This window comes from Schistocerca serialis, chromosome 4 (genome assembly GCF_023864345.2).
Source record: "Schistocerca serialis cubense isolate TAMUIC-IGC-003099 chromosome 4, iqSchSeri2.2, whole genome shotgun sequence".
In the NCBI taxonomy this organism is placed as follows: domain Eukaryota; kingdom Metazoa; phylum Arthropoda; class Insecta; order Orthoptera; family Acrididae; genus Schistocerca; species Schistocerca serialis.
Genome location: NC_064641.1, coordinates 253,801,666 through 253,821,829, shown reverse-complemented (window position 1 = coordinate 253,821,829; position 20,164 = coordinate 253,801,666). Strand labels below are relative to the sequence as shown.

The 20,164-nt window shown below is 40.9% G+C and overlaps 1 protein-coding gene across 2 annotated transcripts in view; it reads right to left on the bottom strand.

Moving 5' to 3' along the window:
- LOC126473863 (TGF-beta-activated kinase 1 and MAP3K7-binding protein 1-like) overlaps nucleotides 1-20,164 on the bottom strand; it is a 100,228-nt gene that overhangs the window by 28,562 nt on the left and 51,502 nt on the right. For both annotated transcript variants that reach the window (XM_050101192.1, XM_050101191.1), the window contains exon 4: nucleotides 7,784-7,916. In XM_050101192.1, coding sequence (XP_049957149.1) covers nucleotides 7,784-7,916 — 133 coding nt within the window. The remainder of the gene's footprint in view (nucleotides 1-7,783; nucleotides 7,917-20,164) is intronic.

Genomic DNA, 20,164 nt, shown 5'->3' with positions numbered 1-20,164 from the left:
ATTTTCGTCTCATACAAGGACTACTGGAAGACAATCCTGATTGGAGGCTTCAATTTAGGGAGTCAATGTTAAACAAATTAAGAGAAAAATTGTTATAAATAATCCTGTAGCTTCAGTATAGTGTTTAGTTATATCTGAATTCGAACTGATCTCTTGTATTCAGTTAGGTTACGATGAGCAGTGACTTTTGGCCCACCCTGTATACAGCAGATAAATAAGGATATTAAGTGTAAGTAATATCATGAGATGAAGACAAAGGTATAGGAGAAAATTATGGGCATGCTGCAACCAACCAGTCAGAAGACTGATGATCCAAGTATGCTATCATTCACAATTCTCTGAACAGTTTGGTCATTCATTCCGTAACTGTAACCAATACTTTTGTATGAATAACTGGATGCTGTGCGCCCTTAAAAACATTCATATCTAACATGTGCATTAGAAAAAGTTGGATGAAACTGTGAAGTTGTCTCAGAAATGAACACAGAAGTAAAAATAGAAAAACTGTTCTGCAATTTGTGGAGATATGAAAACCACATGTGATTTTTCTTTAGCTTCATTATGAACAGGTTAATGGTCACAACGGTCACTCAAATTTCTCCAAGCTCACCAAAAGGGTTGGGTTAAAATTGGAGATGGTAGAATAACCTATATTAAAATGGAGTGAAAGTTCAAATCTGCAATAGCTGTTTATTGTGTTTTCACTGTATGATGAGCTGTTTCATGCCCTGGAGATATATCTTCAGGTCATACAAAACTAATACTTCATGTGCTATGAATTACAAGGTACAGGTGTGTGTGTGAAAACATGTCACTCCTTGGTAAAACCTTGGATGAAACTGCAGATGGCCATCCCATCTGAACAATGCACGATCATTAATACATCTCCAGAACACAGTCAACAGGTGAGCCCAGACACCACATGACAGTCCACGTATGACAAAATAAAACCATCACTGTGTTTTGGAGATGTACTGGTGATCATGCATGGTTCAGATCAGATCTCCAGCTGCTGTTTCATCCAAGGTTTTACCGAGGAATGCATTTGGACTTGGAATTCATGGCACATGAAGTATTAGTTTTATATGACCTGAAAATATACCTCCATGGTATGAAACCAGACGTCATACACTGAAAACACAATAAACAGCTATTGCAGATTTGGACTTTCACTTAATTTTATTATAGACTATTTTACCATCTCTGATTTTAAATTGTTTGGTTGTCCTTCACATTATGCTATCTGAAATTTTAAATGTTCAGAAATGTTAACAAACTTCAAAATGGAATAAAAAACTGTTAATTGCGGAATAATGCAAGTTTATCTTCAGTTCTAATAGCTTCCCTGTAGTTATACTTTACTTCATAATCACTTCACACTATGAACTTGCTCATAATGTTTACTGGAGTTGTTTTTAAATTGGACATCAAAACATTCACATGTTAACACAAACGGAGGATGAGAACTGTGGTGTGTTTTTTTTTTTTTTTTTTTTTTTCCAAGATACCCACTTTTTCCAGATACTGTCCTCTTGCAGAGTGATGTGAAATGGAACATGCACGTAAGTTCTGTTGCAGGGAAAGGTCAACTTCGGTTTATTGGAAAAATTCCAGAAAAGTGTAGCTCATCTATAAAGGAGTTCTCCAGTGAGAAAATCAAACCATATTCTGAACAAAAAGACATTTTACTTCAACTAGAGTCTTAAATGTTTCTGATTGTCCATTACCAAGAAGCACAATCCTACAATGTGAAGGGATTAGATTTCCCAAGTTCTAGCATATACTTTTTACCTGTGATGGCTAATATGCTTGTCCTTTGCTGAGCTACCCTACATTACAAGTTGCACCCAGCCTTGCAGTTTCTGGCACACTGTACGTATTGCCAAAACTTTCATAGAGCTGACGAAGTCTTCAGCCGAGACCTCCCACTCGGTTCCAAACCAAAGGACCCCCAATCAACTCTGGGAACAATGCTGCAAATTTCAAGCTCATTTGCACCCTGCACACGACGCCAGCAGGCTTCAGCAATTCTGTCAGTTGAACACATGAACTGAAGATGGTCTCAGAACCCAAGCAACAGGTATTATTAGTGTTGACATGAACCACAACTTGCAGACAATTGCACCCCGCCAGCTTGACACCCATAGGCAAGGCCTGCTCCACATCTCTGACAAGGCCCCCAAGCAGACGTACTGAGTGCACACTGACTTTCTTTCCAGCCTTGAATGCTATTTCCCTAAGAGGCCCCATAAAGCACCTAGCACTGGATCTCCCAATAACTACCCAACCCCTTCCCCAGTGTGCCTGCTCAGACTCTGCTGGAGGAGTGGCAACCTGTCTACTCACTGTGTGAATGGGTGAGGCCAGACAGCTGGCCTCCACACTGACCCTCCACCTCTAGGGATGCAAATGCATTACCACCCACCACTCAGCCTGTGGTGAGGGCGGACCATCCACATCAAGCCTGCTGGGAGGTGCCTCAGCAGCAGAGCCCATGGGCAAAACAAGTGACACCAGAGGTATCCCATGTGACATGCCAGACGCTCCACCACAGCTACACCCTGCAGCAATAGCCTAAGAAAGGTGGCCATAGCTGAAAGTGCCCTCAGCTGTTCACAAACTAGACCAGCTCCTCCACAACACGCATCATCGGGTTTTGGAACATATATTGTGTTTAAACATTATGAATTACCTTGAAGAAAACTGTCTATTGACAGACAGTCAACATGGGTTGAGAAAACATCGTTCTTGTGAAGCACAACTAGCTCTTTATTCACATGAAGTGTTGAGTGCTATTGACAAGGGATTTCAGATCGATTCCATATTTCTGGATTTCTGGAAGGCTTCTGACATTGTACCACACAAGCGGCTTGTAGTGATATTGCATGCTTATGGAATATCATCTCAGTTATGTTACTGGATTTGTGATTTCCTATCAGAGAGGTCACAGTTCGTAGTAACTGAGGGAAAGTCATCGAGTAAAACAGAAGTGATTTCTGGCGTTCTCCAAGGTAGTGTTATAGCCCCTGGCACATGTAACAGTTGCATTGTATTGTATTCATTCAGGTGTAGTGGTGTATGTATTTTCGTCATGAGTAAATGGAAACATACAACGTTAACTCTCAAACAAAAACTAAATGCTCTGAAACAGATAGACAATGGTGAGAATGTATCTAAACTGGCAACAGAACTGGGTGTTGGTACAGCAACAATTTGTGATTGGAAGAACAACTGAGTGAAGCTTGAACAGTCCTGTGCAACGTCTTCAGGAAAAACACTCGAAATTCGGCAGGCAGGAAAGAGATAGGGGAACTCCTCTCAGTGGAGCAGTGGTTCAGGAGAAGGCTGTTTACCTGAACAAGTTAATGATTGGTGATGATCCTTTTAGTGTGAGTACAGGTTGGTTGGACAGATTCAAAAAACATCATGGAATCCGTCAGCTAACAATTACTGGAGAGAAGCTCTCTTTTGACCATGAAGCAGCAAAGGAATACCTGGGTGAGTTTGAAAAAATGATAAGAGAGGGAAATTTATAATGCTGATGAGACTGGCCTTGATTTTAGGGTGTTGCCAACAAAAAGCCTGGCATCAAAAGCAGAAGACCATGCTACTGGTTTTAAAATGTGCAAAGATCGTGTGACTTCATTACCGTGCAGCAACACTGCTGGTAATCACAAGCTCCCTTTAATGCTGATTGGTAATTCTGCTAGGCCCAGAGCAACATGAAGACCCTGCCCGTATATTATCGCAACCAGAAAAAAGTATGGCTGGATGGTAAGCTGTTCAAAAAATGATTACACACCCAGTTTGTTCCCTCTGTTTGACCGTTTTGTAAGGAAAGTCATTTGTCTCCCCGTGCAATCCTTTTGACTGATAACGCGCCATCTCACCCCAGCACTAAGGAATTATGTGATGGAGAAATTGTGGTGAAGTTATTGCCTCCAAATGTTACATCACTTCTACAGCCAATGGCCCAGAGCATACTGCAAACATTAAAACTGATTTAAAGAAAACAATTTTTAAGAATGCTGATCCATGATGATAGTATTCCTTTGGTGGACAAAATAAAAAAGACCAATGTGAGGGATGTTGTTTATTGGGCCACTGAGGCATGGCAGAATATTTCAGAAAATACTTTGCAAAAATCTGGAGAACACTGTGGACATCTCTTGAATTTCAGGACAACCTAGTTGAAAATGAAGAGGAAAATCTACTACAAATGATACATCCCTGGATGTGAAGAAGCTAGTGAAGCATTAGAAGCATTAGAAAATTGTAGCGAAATGCAGGAAGATCTGCAGCGGATAGGCACTTGGTGCAGGGAGTGGCAACTGACCCTTAACATAGACAAATGTAATGTATTGCGAATACATAGAAAGAAGGATCCCTTATTGTATGATTATATGATAGCGGAACAAACACTGGTAGCAGTTACTTCTGTAAAATATCTGGGAGTATGCGTGCGGAACGATTTGAAGTGGAATGATCATATAAAATTAATTGTTGGTAAGGCGGGTACCAGGTTGAGATTCATTGGGAGAGTGCTTAGAAAATGTAGTCTATCAACAAAGGAGGTGGCTTACAAAACACTCGTTCGACCTATACTTGAGTATTGCTCATCAGTGTGGGATCCGTACCAGATCGGTCTGACGGAGGAGATAGAGAAGATCCAAAGAAGAGCGGCGCGTTTCGTCACAGGGTTATTTGGTAACCGTGATAGCGTTACGGAGATGTTCAATATACTCAAGTGGCAGACTCTGCAAGAGAGGCACTCTGCATCGCGGTGTAGCTTGCTCGCCAGGTTTCGAGAGGGTGCGTTTTTGGATGAGGTATCGAATATATTGCTTCCCCCTACTTATACCTCCCGAGGAGATCACGAATGTAAAATTAGAGAGATTAGAGCGCGCACGGAGGCTTTCAGACAGTCGTTCTTCCCGCGAACCATACGCGACTGGAACAGGAAAGGGAGGTAATGACAGTGGCACGTGAAGTGCCCTCCGCCACACACCGTTGGGTGGCTTGCGGAGTATAAATGTAGATGTAGATGTAGATGTAGATGAAGGAGACGTAGATGAGTAGGTGGCAGCAGATGGGGCTTCTTATGTGGAGAACCTTACTGACGGTGATTTAGTTGCTGCTGTGAGTCAAGACCAGGAAGAAGTGCACTGCTGTGATGGAAGTGACAATGAGCCTGAAAACAACAAAGGAGAGCTGGTGCCACACAGTGCCACAGCAGAAACCCTTGACCTTGGGCCACATTATTTGGAGCAACAGCCCAAGGCTACCCCTGTTATTTTGATGTTTATGAGATGATGGTGCAACTATGCATCATATAACAGACTGTCTTCATTACGCCAAAAAACAATCACTGAGGTTAGGGATAAAATGTGCACCGTATTTTAGTAAATTTGACAGCTTTTCTTTCATTGTTATGCATTGTTTAAACCTAATGTTTTCTTGCCAATTTTTCTAATACATGTTTACTGCACTGTGTAAATTAAAACAGTGTGTATGTACAGCAGTTTAACGCACAGTTTTATATAGTTAGACTAACATTTTTCATGTTTGGATTAACCAAACGTTCGGATTACCGGGACTCTGCTGTACACACAACATGCATACATCCTATCAATTCCAGCACTACTAGAAAACATAGAAAAAGCTAAGTATGTAACTTCCTGTTATTGCAGGTGGTACACGTGACACTTGGGATGTGACTGACTGACTGGGCTGAAACAAACAGTTGCTAGCCCTTCAAAACTAACAAATGAATAACAACTGTGCTACAAACTGCCTGAATTTGCTCTTTAAAGTTACAAAAAGCAAGATTACACATCTTAAATAGAAAAGCATACATGGAATTTAAGAAGTATACTACTAATAAGACATTCAGCATACTGGGTAAGGGAGTTCTCCTCGCTGCAGATACGTTGCCCTCAGGTGAACAGGCTGCATGTGAGCGATTTCTTGCTGTGGAGGGTGTGACAGCTGTTTAAATACAGATAACGTTGGTGGTTAGTAGGTTTTATATAGACAGAGGTGTGTATGAAGCCATCAGAGAGGTGGAGGTCAATGTGCTGGAAGGTGGCATTTTGGGTTGAGGAGGACCACGTGAAGCGGATGGGACAGAAGGTGTTCGTGGTGGAGAAATGAGGTGGGATGAGCACAGCACTACATTGAGACATGCAGATGGCTAGCAAATGCATCTGCCCAAAATCAAATCAGGTATCAAGCCTTTCCCTTGGTTTCGACACAAAACGCTAAAATTCCCTGAGTTTTCCAGAACATAAAATAATTCCCTAACTTTTCCCTGAATGCTCTGATTAAATCGATGTAAAGTTACAATATTTTCAGCAACATCCCTCTTACAATATTCATCACAAGGCAGTTTGAACACCATATCCTAACACTGCTAACATCAAAACCTTCAGGGCCCCTAGCAGGGAAATGGTGCATGTTACATTCTTGTCACATACTGACGTGTTTCTTTGTATCACCTCTAAACACTAAAATTTTGTATAAGTAGTTTATTTTGACATTCTGTGTGCAGATGTAAAAGTTCGTTGTGACTTGTCTGCTTAGCACTTGACTGTGCAAACCTTCCTCATGCTCTTTGTAATTGATTTTCAAAATACATATATAAATAAAGTAACTTCTACATCTACATCTACATCTACATCTACATCCATACTCCGCAAGCCACCCGACGGTGTGTGGCAGAGGGCATTTTGAGTACCTCTATCTGTTATCCTTTCTATACCAGTCTCGTATTGTTCGTGGAAAGAAAGATTGTTCCTCATAAACTTACATATTAGGATGCTTCATTTAACTTATATATGCTGCATATCCAAACATGGTGACCATTTTTGTTACTATAACCATTATCTACATCTACATCTACATCCATACTCCGCAAGCCACCTGACGGTGTGTGGCGGAGGGTACCTTGAGTACCTCTATCAGTTCTCCCTTCTATTCCAGTCTCGTATAGTTCGTCGAAAGAAGGACTGTCGGTATGCCTCTGTGTGGGCTCTGATCTCTCTGATTTTATCCTCATGGTCTCTTCGCGAGATATACGTAGGAGGGAGCAATATACTGCTTGACTCCTCGGTGAAGATATGTTCTCGAAACTTCAACAAAAGCCCGTACCGAGCTACTGAGCGTCTCTCCTGCAGAGTTTTCCACTGGAGTTTATCTATCATCTCCGTAACGCTTTCGCGATTACTAAATGATCCTGTAACAAAGCGCACTGCCCTCCTTTGGATCTTCTCTATCTCTTCTATCAACCCTATCTGGTACGGATCCCACACTGCTGAGCAGTATTCAAGTAATGGGCGAACAAGTGTACTGTAACCTACTTCCTTTGTTTTCGGATTGCATTTCCTTAGGATTCTTCCAATGAATCTCAATCTAGCATCTGCTTTACCGACAATCAACTTTATATGATCATTCCATTTTAAATCACTCCTAATGCCTACTTCCAGATAATTTATGGAATTAACTGCTTCCAGTTGCTGACCTGCTATATTGTAGATAAATGATAAAGGATCTTCCTTTCTATGTATTCACAGCACATTACACTTATCTACATTGAGATTCAATTGCCATTCCCTGCACCATGCGTCAATTCGTAGCAGATCCTCCTGCATTTCGGTACAATTTTCCATTGTTACAACCTCTCGATATACCACAGCATCATCCGCAAAAAGCCTCAGTGAACTTCCGATGTTATCCACAAGGTCATTTATGTATAGTAATCAATGAGCTAATATTAAGTACAAACCACATGTGGAAATTTCTGGTAGGCCTCATAAGATGACATTCCTTCTGGAATTTCATACTGCAAACTTGTTCGGACAGCTAAACGTTCATCTATGGAGTCAAAGTAACCCTTTTCAACTGCAAAAAATGCTTGCCTGTAACAAATGGTACAAAACAGTGGATGTTACATATTTACTGTTATTCATTCTAGCATTTACAACATCTAATGCAAACACTTTTAAAATTACGTGCTTTACTCTTGGATAAAAATTATTTTAAAAAAGATGGAGCAAATTAAATGCAAATTGTTCACTAAAAAGCTTTCATTATTCACAGGAAATCAACCAAAATTTGTGGAAGAACAGCACTCATAAAATTTTGTGTTTACTTTGTTTCTCTCTCTTTAATCCATAACTACCACACAGTCATTACATTTCTCTGAGCACAAATAGCACACCGATATGTTCCTTATATTTCGAAAGGTGCAGTCCACATGGCACACAATACATTCACTGCACTGAAAACGCAATCATCACTAAGTTACAACACAAAATACAAATGGCTCATTTGTTTGCAATCAGTTTCGATTATGTAAGTTCCATAATACTTCTCTGAGGTAGCTGCATAACATTTTCAGATCACACACTGACAGGCTGCATTGATTTTTAGTCCGTTTTAGAATGCAAAGAAACTTATAATTGATATGGAATTACATTTTCCTGGAGACATATTAGTCTCAACTTTATCTTCGATCAGGACAGAAGCTGAAGCAATGAATTTGTGCCATGGCTGGGACTTGAACCCAGGTCTCCTGCTAACTAAGCACATCTGCCCAGAAAGCTGGAGATGCAGGTTCAGGTTTGGCTGTGGCACAAATTTTAATTCACTGCTTCAGCTTCTATCCTTATCAAAAACATACAATTGTTCTCGTGTGTCTGAGCTCCCTCTTGGAGAACAGACTATATATGCATCTGGTTGTCAGTGTGTCTTCAGTGTATAATTGCAGCCAGAACCCAAACTAAGTGTAATGGATATCCTACATTATACTGTGATAAGGCTGAAATAAAATATTGACCGTGCCAAAATTGGCACATTCTCTGCTGTAGAGACAGAAAACACTATTGATTAAGAAATGTCAACTCTGTGATCTATATTGCTACAGCAGAGTTTCAAATGGAGCATTTGGCAACTACTTACTGAAACAGGGGAAAGGAACACAATAGAAGACAAATGGATAGCTCTCAGAGATGATACAGTAAAGGTATAAGAGGTTCCAATACGCAAAAAGACATGGTCCAGTAGAATTCCATGGATAACATTCAACAACTTTGACAAAACACAGTATATACAGTTCCACAGAGTAAATGGAATGACACCATTAATAAATATAGATTTTGATCAGAAATCGGTAGCTAAGGTAGAATATTCAAAATTTCTAGGTGTATGCATTGATGAGGGGTTGAACTGGAAAAAATACACTGAAGATCTGCTGAAACGTTTGAGTTCAGCTACTAAATTTTGGTGATATACATCTCAGTAAATTAGCTTACCATGCCTATTTTCATTGTCTGCTTTCATATGGCATCATATTCTGGGGTAACTCATCACTGAGTAAAAGAGGGTTCACTGCACAAAAGCGTGTAATCAGAATAATTGCTGGAGCTCTTCCAAGATCATCCTGCAGACACTTATTTAAAGAGCTAGGGATCTTCACTGTAGCCTCACAATATATATATTCACTTACGAAATTTGTTATTAACAATCCGAACAAATTCAAAAGTAATAGCAGTGTACATAGCAACAACATTACGAGAAAGGATGATCTTCACTACTCAAGGTTAAATCTAACTTTGGCTCAGAAAGGGGTAAATTATGCTGCCACAAAAACTTTGGTCACTTACCTAATAGCATCAAAAGTCTGACAGATAGTCATATAGCATTAAAAAGGAAATTAAAAGAATTTCTGAATGGCAACTCCTTCCACTCATTAGATGAATTTTTGGATATAGTAAGTGGGTAATTCCCCCCCCCCCTCCCCTCTACCAAAAAAAAAAAAAAAAAAAAAAAAAAAAAAAAAAAAAAAAAAAAAAAAATTAAAAAAAAAAAAATATTAAGTGTCATGTAATCTTTTGTGTAATGTTATATCTTGTATAGACACCTTTTATTAACCCGACACGTTCCACATCATTACGAAGTGTCGTATTCATGATCTATGGAACAAGTACTAATATAATCTAATCATATTGAACTTAGCTAATGAAACAAGAAAATGTAAATGTTCAACGAATGAAGCAAGCAAAAGGGATTACAGACATCTACCAAATGTGACAGAAAGTGCAAAATGGTAAATCATAAATGGTTTGAACAGAAATCCAACAATAGATGCCACCTGCATGAGAATTAATGACATCCTTGAGAAAAGAAAATCAGCTGTAAGAAAACATAGAGCTTAGATGGCAATTCAATACTATCCAAAGAAGGAGAGACAGAAGGTAACACCAAGCGAGGTGGCGCAGTGGTTAGACACTGGACTCGCATTCGGGAGGACGGCAGTTCAATCCCGCGTCTGGGCATCCTGATTTAGGTTTTACATGATTTCCCTAAATCGCTCCAGGCAAATGCCGGAATGGTTCCTTTCAAAGGGCACGGCCGACTTCCTTCCCCATCCTTCCCTAATCCGATGAGACCGATGACCTCGCTGTCTGGTCTCCTTCCCCAAAACAACCCAACAGAAGGTAACAGGAACATACAGGGTGCTTCACAATTCATGTTACACACTTCCAGAGGTTGTAGAGGGGACTTAGTAGTTCAAGTTTTATATAGGACCCCATGTCATCCAATGACACCACTGTGAGTTGTGTGAACATGAAGTTGAGCAGGCTGCTGCTGACTGAAATGAAACCTCATAAGACTGCAGTGCCAGTTGCTACACCTGGGAGATGGGAATATACTAGACATGGCCTACACCCCATGTCATCCAATGACACCACTGTGAGTTGTGTGAACACGAAGTTGAGCAGGCTGCTGCTGACTGAAATGAAACCTCGTAAGACTGCAGTGCCAGTTGCTACACCTGGGAGATGGGAATATACTAGACATGGCCTACACCCCATGTCATCCAATGACACCACTGTGAGTTGTGTGAACACGAAGTTGAGCAGGCTGCTGCTGACTGAAATGAAACCTCATAAGACTGCAGTGCCAGTTGTTACACCTGGGAGATGGGAATATACTAGACATGGCCCACACCTGAAAAGGAAATGGAAAGATGGGTTGGCTGGGGCCACCATCACACATAGCAAGATCCCTGTGGTTACTGGTGTCAGAGGGGCACCTTTTTTAGGTTAGAATAAGGATTCAGGTACCCTGTTTTGAAAGAAGTGAAAATAACAGAAGAGCTCTGCAAAATGCTCAATAATGCACAGAAAAGTAGTGTTAGCTTATTTCATCAAAATACTAGAGGATTGAGTCATCAGACAAAAGAGCTTCTTGTCTGGAAAATTTAGAGATCTCTGAAACGATAGATAACCTGTACCTGTCTGAGCACCATATAATAACAGGGTTGGATAAGTTACATGTAAAAGATTATACTATTGCAGATTATGCATGCAGAAATAACACAGGAAAAGGAGGAGTTGTTACATATGTGAAGATAAAACACAAGTTCAAAAACACTGAGACAATATTTTGTCAAGATCAGCACATAGAAGTGTGTGCTTGTGAACTAATGCTGCAAAATAGTTCACTTTTGATTGTAACTGTATACAGTTCCCCACTGGGAAATTTTAAACTATTTATGAGGGATCTGGGTTCCTTACTGTGCTATCTGTCAGACAGCAGCAAGCAGTCTGTGGTGACTTCAGTGTAGATTTTCTGAAGGATTCTGATAGGAAAAATGGTCTCGAAACCTTATTTGGATCTACAATTTGGGCTCAGTAATTAACTTTATAACACAGGTGGTGAAAGACAGTATGACCCTAATTTATAATGTTGTCTTTGATGAAGCTCATACTAAGAAAATAACTGTTCACCCAGTAACAAATGCTCTCCCTGATCATGATGCACAGCCTTACAGTATGAATACCACTCAGTGGAAATCAGTTAGAATAATTAATGAGTCTGGGACAAATGTTTCTAAGAATGGTTTACAGGAGATTATAAGGGATGTAATTGGTAATGAACTAAATGCTAACATAATCTACTCCATGATAAATTATATCATTATTTGTAACAGATTTCAGCAAAAGCAAATCAGAAAGGACACTAAACAGCCATGTAAAAAACCTGGGTCACTAGATGGATTAAAGTCTCTTGTGAATGGAAAAGGGAAGTGCATCTTTTGGGAAGAACAAGTAGGGATCCTGTAGTAGTTGAACACTACAAAAACTACTCAAAATTACTAAGAAAAGTTATTAAAAGCAAAAGAACATGCATATAATTTCAGAAATCAGTATTTCCAACAACAGACTTAAAACTATATGGAATGTAGTGAAATGAGTGGCAGGACAATTGAATTGAACAGCTATGAATGATGCATCACAGGTACCAAATGCATTCAACAATCATTTCTTAAATATAGCAGAACGCATAGGGACAAACAGTTCAATAGAAAAACCACAGCAATATCTTGAAAATGTAACTTTCATAAAATTCAATCATACACTCCTGGAAATTGAAATAAGAACACCGTGAATTCATTGTCCCAGGAAGGGGAAACTTTATTGACACATTCCTGGGGTCAGATACATCACATGATCACACTGACAGAACCACAGGCACATAGACACAGGCAACAGAGCATGCACAATGTCAGCACTAGTACAGTGTATATCCACCTTTCGCAGCAATGCAGGCTGCTATTCTCCCATGGAGACGATCGTAGAGATGCTGGATGTAGTCCTGTGGAACGGCTTGCCATGCCATTTCCACCTGGCGCCTCAGTTGGACCAGCGTTCGTGCTGGACGTGCAGACCGCGTGAGACGACGCTTCATCCAGTCCCAAACATGCTCAACGGGGGACAGATCCGGAGATCTTGCTGGCCAGGGTAGTTGACTTACATCTTCTAGAGCACGTTGGGTGGCACGGGATACATGCGGACGTGCATTGTCCTGTTGGAACAGCAAGTTCCCTTGCCGGTCTAGGAATTGTAGAACGATGGGTTCGATGACGGTTTGGATGTACCGTGCACTATTCAGTGTCCCCTCGACGATCACCAGTGGTGTACGGCCAGTGTAGGAGATCGCTCCCCACACCATGATGCCGGGTGTTGGCCCTGTGTGCCTCGGTCGTATGCAGTCCTGATTGTGGCGCTCACCTGCACGGCGCCAATCACGCATACGACCATCATTGACACCAAGGCAGAAGCGACTCTCATCGCTGAAGACGACACGTCTCCATTCGTCCCTCCATTCACGCCTGTCGCGACACCACTGGAGGCGGGCTGCACGATGTTGGGGCGTGAGCGGAAGACGGCCTAACGGTGTGCGGGACCGTAGCCCAGCTTCATGGAGATGGTTGCGAATGGTCCTCGCCGATACCCCAGGAGCAACAGCGTCCCTAATTTGCTGGGAAGTGGCGGTGCAGTCCCCTACGGCACTGCGTAGGATCCTACGGTCTTGGCGTGCATCCGTGCGTCGCTGCGGTCCGGTCCCAGGTCGACGGGCACGTGCACCTTCCGCCGACCACTGGCGACAACATCGATGTACTGTGGAGACCTCACGTCCCACGTGTTGAGCAATTCGGCGGTACGTCCACCCGGCCTCCCGCATGCCCACTATACGCCCTCGCTCAAAGTCCGTCAACTGCACATACGGTTCACGTCCACGCTGTCGCAGCATGCTACCAGTGTTAAAGACTGCGATGGAGCATCGTATGCCACGGCAAACTGGCTGACACTGACGGCGGCGGTGCACAAATGCTGCGCAGCTAGCACCATTCGACGGCCAACACCGCGGTTCCTGGTGTGTCCGCTGTGCCGTGCGTGTGATCATTGCTTGTACAGCCCTCTCGCAGTGTCCGGAGCAAGTATGGTGGGTCTGACACACCGGTGTCAATGTGTTCTGTTTTCCATTTCCAGGAGTGTATGAATGTATCACCAATTTCTCCTTCTGTAATTAAGAAAATTATACATTCTCTCAGAAATAAAGGTTCATCTGGTTTTGATGGTATTTCCAATAGAGTACTAAAAATTTGTTCCCATGCAATAAGCCCAGTCTTATCTGAAATATGTAATGCATCATTTACTAAAGGCATTTCTCCAGAGAGACCGAAATATGCCATTGTTAAATCCCTACTTAAGGTGATAAGAGAGATGCCAATAACTACTGACCTGTTTCACTGCTGAGATCATTCTCCAAAATTTTTTAGAAGATCGTGTATTCTAGAATAGTATCTCAACTTCGCTACAATAGTATTCTTAGCAAACCACAGTTTGTGTTTCAGGAGGGTTACTCTACTGAGAATGCCTTTTACACATTCACTCACCAGATTTTACAAGCATTAAATAATAAAATAGCACCTGGTGGTATTTTCTGCAAGGCATTTGACTGTGAATCATGGTATTCACCTAGATAAACTAACGTTTAATGGGATTGATAGTATAGCCAACCAATGGATAATGTCATATCTAACCAAAAGAATGCAGAAGGTTGTACTTAGTTACTCAAGCAAAATAGTCCAGGGACATAATTCTGACTGGGGAAAAATCATATACAAGGTTCCCCCTAAGTTCAATCTTGGGTCCATTACCGTTCCTTATATATAGTAAACGATCTTCTGTCTTCCATCTAGTATACAACAAGTAGAATTATTTCTTTTTGCAGATGACATTAGTTTTGTAATTAATCCAAGCACACATACAGAAACAGAAGAAATAGTACACAGAGTTCTTTAAAGTAACACTGACTGGTTTTCTCTGAATGGTCTCACCATCAATTTTAAAAAGACATGACATAGTCAGTTCTGCATATATAGTGCCACTACACCAATGATAAGTGTAACATATGGTGAAAAAATAATAAATATGGTGGAAACTTCAAAATTCTTAGGGATTCATATTGATGAAATTCAAATTGGAAAAAAAAACCACTTTTCGTAACTTCTAAAACAACTTAGTTCAACAACGTTTGCAGTTAGAATAATTGAAAATCTTGGGGAGAGACAAATCAGTAAGTTAGCACGTTTTGCATATTTTGATTCAATAATGTCATATGGAATAATATTCTGGGGCAACTCATTCTTCTCAGTCTTCACTGTGCAGAAACATGCTGTGAGAATAAAATGTCGTGCTCACCCACAATCATCTGTAGACACCTGCTTAAGAGATTGGGCATTCTGACTACTGGTTCACAGTATATTTATTCCCTCATGAAGTTTGTTGTAAATAATCCACTATAAACAACGAAGTACATAATTACAACACCAAAAGGAAAAATGACAGTCATTACTCCAAATTAACATTGTCTTTAGTACAAGAACAAGCGCACAATGCTGCAACAAAAATTTTGACAACTCCTTCTATTTGATAAAAGAATTTCTGTTACTGTAATGTGTAAAAGGAGGCGAATAGGAATTACTAACTCTCATTTGTATAGCTTTCTTCTTTTTGTTAAAGAAAAAAAAAAAAAAAAAAAAAGTGTTCAGAATGCAACCTACCGTACGTGCAAATTAATTTATTATGTGAATGTAAGATGACTCATTCCACATCATTACAATCTATCATGCAAAATGATCCCATGGAACATCTAATTGACTAACCAACAACTAACTAATTACAGAAGATCAAAGTTATATGTGCCAATGCCTGTAAATGTATGTATAAACAGGGTGATTCTGTGATGATCTTGCAAACATTCTAGTATGATGGAGAATAATAAATGTCAAAAGTTATAAGCAAAAACTGTTCTGAGAGCTCTGATAGTGGAATACATGTACTGATACAGTTGTTGCTAAGGCTGTAGGACAGGCAACTTGCAAAGGTGGTAAGGAGAAAAAGGAGAATATGTCCAGCAAACATGGGCTCTAAAAAGCATACCTGAGGAGCTATGACCACTTGTTCATCTTTGCTACTGTGAAACACATCTCCTCTACCAAACAAGTGCTCAAAACCTTTAAGGTTGGCATTCTAGAGCCCATGTTTAGTGACTTTTTTTCTTGTTTTGTTCCATACTACTACCTCTAATAGTCCTAACAGTCTTAGCAGCAACAGTACCAGTACATGTATTCCATGTCAGAGGTATCAGAACTGTTTTCACTTATAATTTTTGACTTACTCATTTCTTGTACAGGGACCCTTACGTCAGACTGATAAATTTATCCTTCTTCTTCATCATAGAAAGTTTGTATCATCTCATGGAATCGCCCTGTATATACATGCATTTACAGGTAACAGCACCTGTGATTTTGATGCTTTGTGGTGCTGTTGGGTGACATTCTTAGACATGGCTTTCTATATAAAACTTGACCTACTACATCCCCTCTACAACTTCTACAAGCATGTAAAATGAACTGTGAAACACCCTGTACAAAAATGGCTTTACAAAGGAAACACACTTGAAGATAGTATTATCAAGGGGAAGGACAAGTAGATGAAGATGAGATGGGAGATATCAAATTGTGAGGCGAATTTGATGTAGCCCTGAAAGACCTAAGTCAAAACAATGCCCATAGATAGGCAACATTCCCTCTGAATTATTGAGATCTTTGGGACAGAAAGTCAGATATATAAAATATATGAGACTGGTGATGTACCCTTAGATGTCTAGAAGAATGTAATAATCTCAATTATAAAGAAGGGAGGCACTGAGAGGTGTGAATGTTACAGAAACGTAAGTTTAATAAGTCACTGGAAACACTGGTAAAATCTGATCTCAGGAAAGATTAGTTTGGAACACAAAAGACAACACTGACTCTGGGTTATCATAGGAAGTAGACTGAAGAAACGCAAACCTATGTTTATAGCATAATTTGTAGATTTAGAGAAAGTTTTTGACAATGTTCACTGGACTACAATGTTTGGAATTTGGAAGATAGCAAGAGTAAAATATATGGAGTGAGATTAGAAAACAGGACAACCAAGAGCACAGAAAGACTGTATTTCTATCAAACACAACAAAAAGTTTGTTAACAAGAAGTCAGAAGTAGAAAACATTTTTAATAATCATGTTTTAAGTGTTGTAGAGAAAATAAGATCCAGCTATTCATTAGAAAATGCAAGGCATTATATTGAACAAGCAGTACCTATGCAATCTGATAAAACTGAAATCCAACCCACTTCTCCTACTGAAATTAAGAAAATAATAAATTCACTCAAAAGTAAAAGCTCACATGGAATTGATGGCATTTTCAACAGAGTACTAAAAGCTTGTTCCCAACAAATAAGTAGGATTCTCAACCAGATATGTAGTAACTCACTGAAACAGGGCATTTTTCCAGACAGACTGAAATACACTATTGTTAAACCATTGCATAAAAAAAGGGGATAGATCTGATGCTAACAACTACCGCCCAATCTCACTTCTGACATCTTTATCCAAAATTCTTGAAAAACTAATGTATTCAAGAGTAGCATCACATATTTGTAAAAATGAAGTAGAGGAACCCTGGGTAGAAGGGGGTACCAGGGTAGAATGAAGATGCACGTATTTTCATGTCAAGGAGGTGCTGCCAATGATCTGCAGTAAGTAGAACTAGTTCAGACAGTTACTGCTCATTCTTGGCAGCCATGTCTGTTTGGTTTCCATAAGTGCTGGATTGTGAAGTTTTCATTGTGCTAATTTTTGCTCCCTGCCTTGTAACTTCTGGAGAACTGGAAGCAAGAAAAGGTATACCTACTTATTTACAATATGACTATTGTTAGTAGATGCTTAAAATATGTTTATAATATTTAGTTTCATGCCATTAAATGTTTTTTTTCCTATCTTTGTTGAGTGGCCTTACCTCCATAACCTAAACCATGTAACTGGAGCGGAATGGGGAAGTACCCCATTCTGTCCCGCTTTTATTAGGCTCCCAATCTATTTTGGTTTGAGTATATAAGAGAAAAACAAATAAGTAGTCATGGTCTACTGAGGCCATGAACAATGCTGTGGAGGCAGTTAATTCTAGCCATTGTGGGTATCTGAAGGCTTCGAACCAATTTGACATTCCCCAGACTACTCTGGAAAGATACGTTAAAAAAAGAACGGAAAACCCTGACTACAAAATTGATAAAATGGCTGGAAAGTTTAAAAACGTATTTACAGAAGAACAGGAACTTGAGTACTTAAAAAGTATGGAGGCTAGGTCATTCGGCTTAACAATCAATGATTTGTGTAAACTAGCTTATCTTTTGGCTATAAGAAATGGCATTGTTCATAGATTTAAAAATGAAATTGCAGGCAAAGATTGGGTCAACAGGTTCCTTAAAAGACATCCTACTTTACCTGTTCGCAAGCCTGAAGCAACATCTGGTGCACGAGCAAGGGTTTTAATAAAGTAGCTGGTGATAGTTTTTTTTTTTTTTTTTTTTTTTCCGTTACTAAGAAATGTAATTGACAAACACAGACTAATGGCTTCTCAAATATTTAATTGTGATGAAACAGGTGTTTGGGTTAACCCTAAAAACCAATCAAAGATCATAGCTTGCAAGGGGAAACGTCAAGTAGGATCGTTAACATCTGCAGAAAGAGGCGAAACTGTAATCCCGGGATTGGAATGACTCCTTACCCTCTCCCTTAAAACCCACATCCTTTCGTCTTTCCCTCTCCTTCCCTCTTTCCTGTTGCCTCATCAGGAAAGTTTGTTGCCTCATCAGGAAAGAGGGAAGGAGAGGGAAAGACGAAAGGATGTGGGTTTTAAGGGAGAGGGTAAGGAGTCATTCCAATCCCGGGAGCGGAAAGACTTACCTTAGGGGGAAAAAAGGACAGGTATACACTCGCACACACACTCATATCCATCCGCACATACACAGACACAAGCAGACATTTGTAAAGGCAAAGAGTTTGGGCAGAGATGTCAGTCGAGGTGGAAGTGCAGAGGCAAAGATGTTGTTGAATGACAGGTGAGGTATGAGTGGCGGCAACTTGAAATTAGCGGAGATTGAGGCCTGGTGGATAACGGGAAGAGAGGATATATTGAAGAGCAAGTTCCCATCTCCGGAGTTCGGATAGGTTGGTGTTAGTGGGAAGTATCCAGATAACACGGACGGTGTAACACTGTGCCAAGATGTGCTCGCCGTGCACCAAGACATGTTTAGCCACAGGGTGATCCTCATTACCAACAAACACTGTCTGCCTGTGTCCATTCATGCGAATGGACAGTTTGTTGCTGGTCATTCCCACATAGAATGCATCACAGTGTAGGCAGGTCAGTTGGTAAATCACGTGGGTGCTTTCACACGTGGCTCTGCCTTTGATCGTGTACACCTTCCGGGTTACAGGACTGGAGTAGGTGGTGGTGGGAGGGTGCATGGGACAGGTTTTACACCGGGGGCGGTTACAAGGGTAGGAGCCAGAGGGTAGGGAAGGTGGTTTGGGGATTTCATAGGGATGAACTAAGAGGTTACGAAGGTTAGGTGGATGGTGGAAAGACACTCCTGGTGGAGTGGGGAGGATTTCATGAAGGATGGATCTCATTTCAGGGCAGGATTTGAGGAAGTCGTATCCCTGCTGGAGAGCCACATTCAGAGTCTGATCCAGTCCCGGAAAGTATCCTGTCACAAGTGGGGCACTTTTGTGTTTCTTCTGTGGGAGGTTCTGGGTTTGAGAGGATGAGGAAGTGGCTCTGGTTATTTGCTTCTGTACCAGGTCGGGAGGGTAGTTGCGGGATGCGAAAGCTGTTGTCAGGTTGTTGGTGTAATGGTTCAGGGATTCCGGACTGGAGCAGATTCGTTTGCCACAAAGACCTAGGCTGTAGGGAAGGGACCGTTTGATGTGGAATGGGTGGCAGCTGTCATAATGGAGGTACTGTTGCTTGTTGGTGGGTTTGATGTGGACGGATGTGTGAAGCTGGCCATTGGACAGGTGGAGGTCAACATCAAGGAAAGTGGCATGGGATTTGGAGTAGGACCAGGTGAATCTGATGGAACCAAAGGAGTTGAGGTTGGAGAGGAAAAGCTGGAGTTCTTCTTCACTGTGAGTCCAGATCATGAAGATGTCATCAATAAATCTGTACCAAACTTTGGGTTGGCCGGCTTGGGTAACCAAGAAGGCATCCTCTAAGTGACCCATGAATAGGTTGGCGTACGAGGGGGCCATCCTGGTACCCATGGCTGTTCCCTTTAATTGTTGGTATGTCTGGCCTTCAAAAGTGAAGAAGTTGTGGGTCAGGATGAAGCTGGCTAAGGTAATGAGGAAAGAGGTTTTAAGTAGGGTGGCAGGTGATCGGCGTGAAAGGAAGTGCTCCATCGCAGCGAGGCCCTGGACG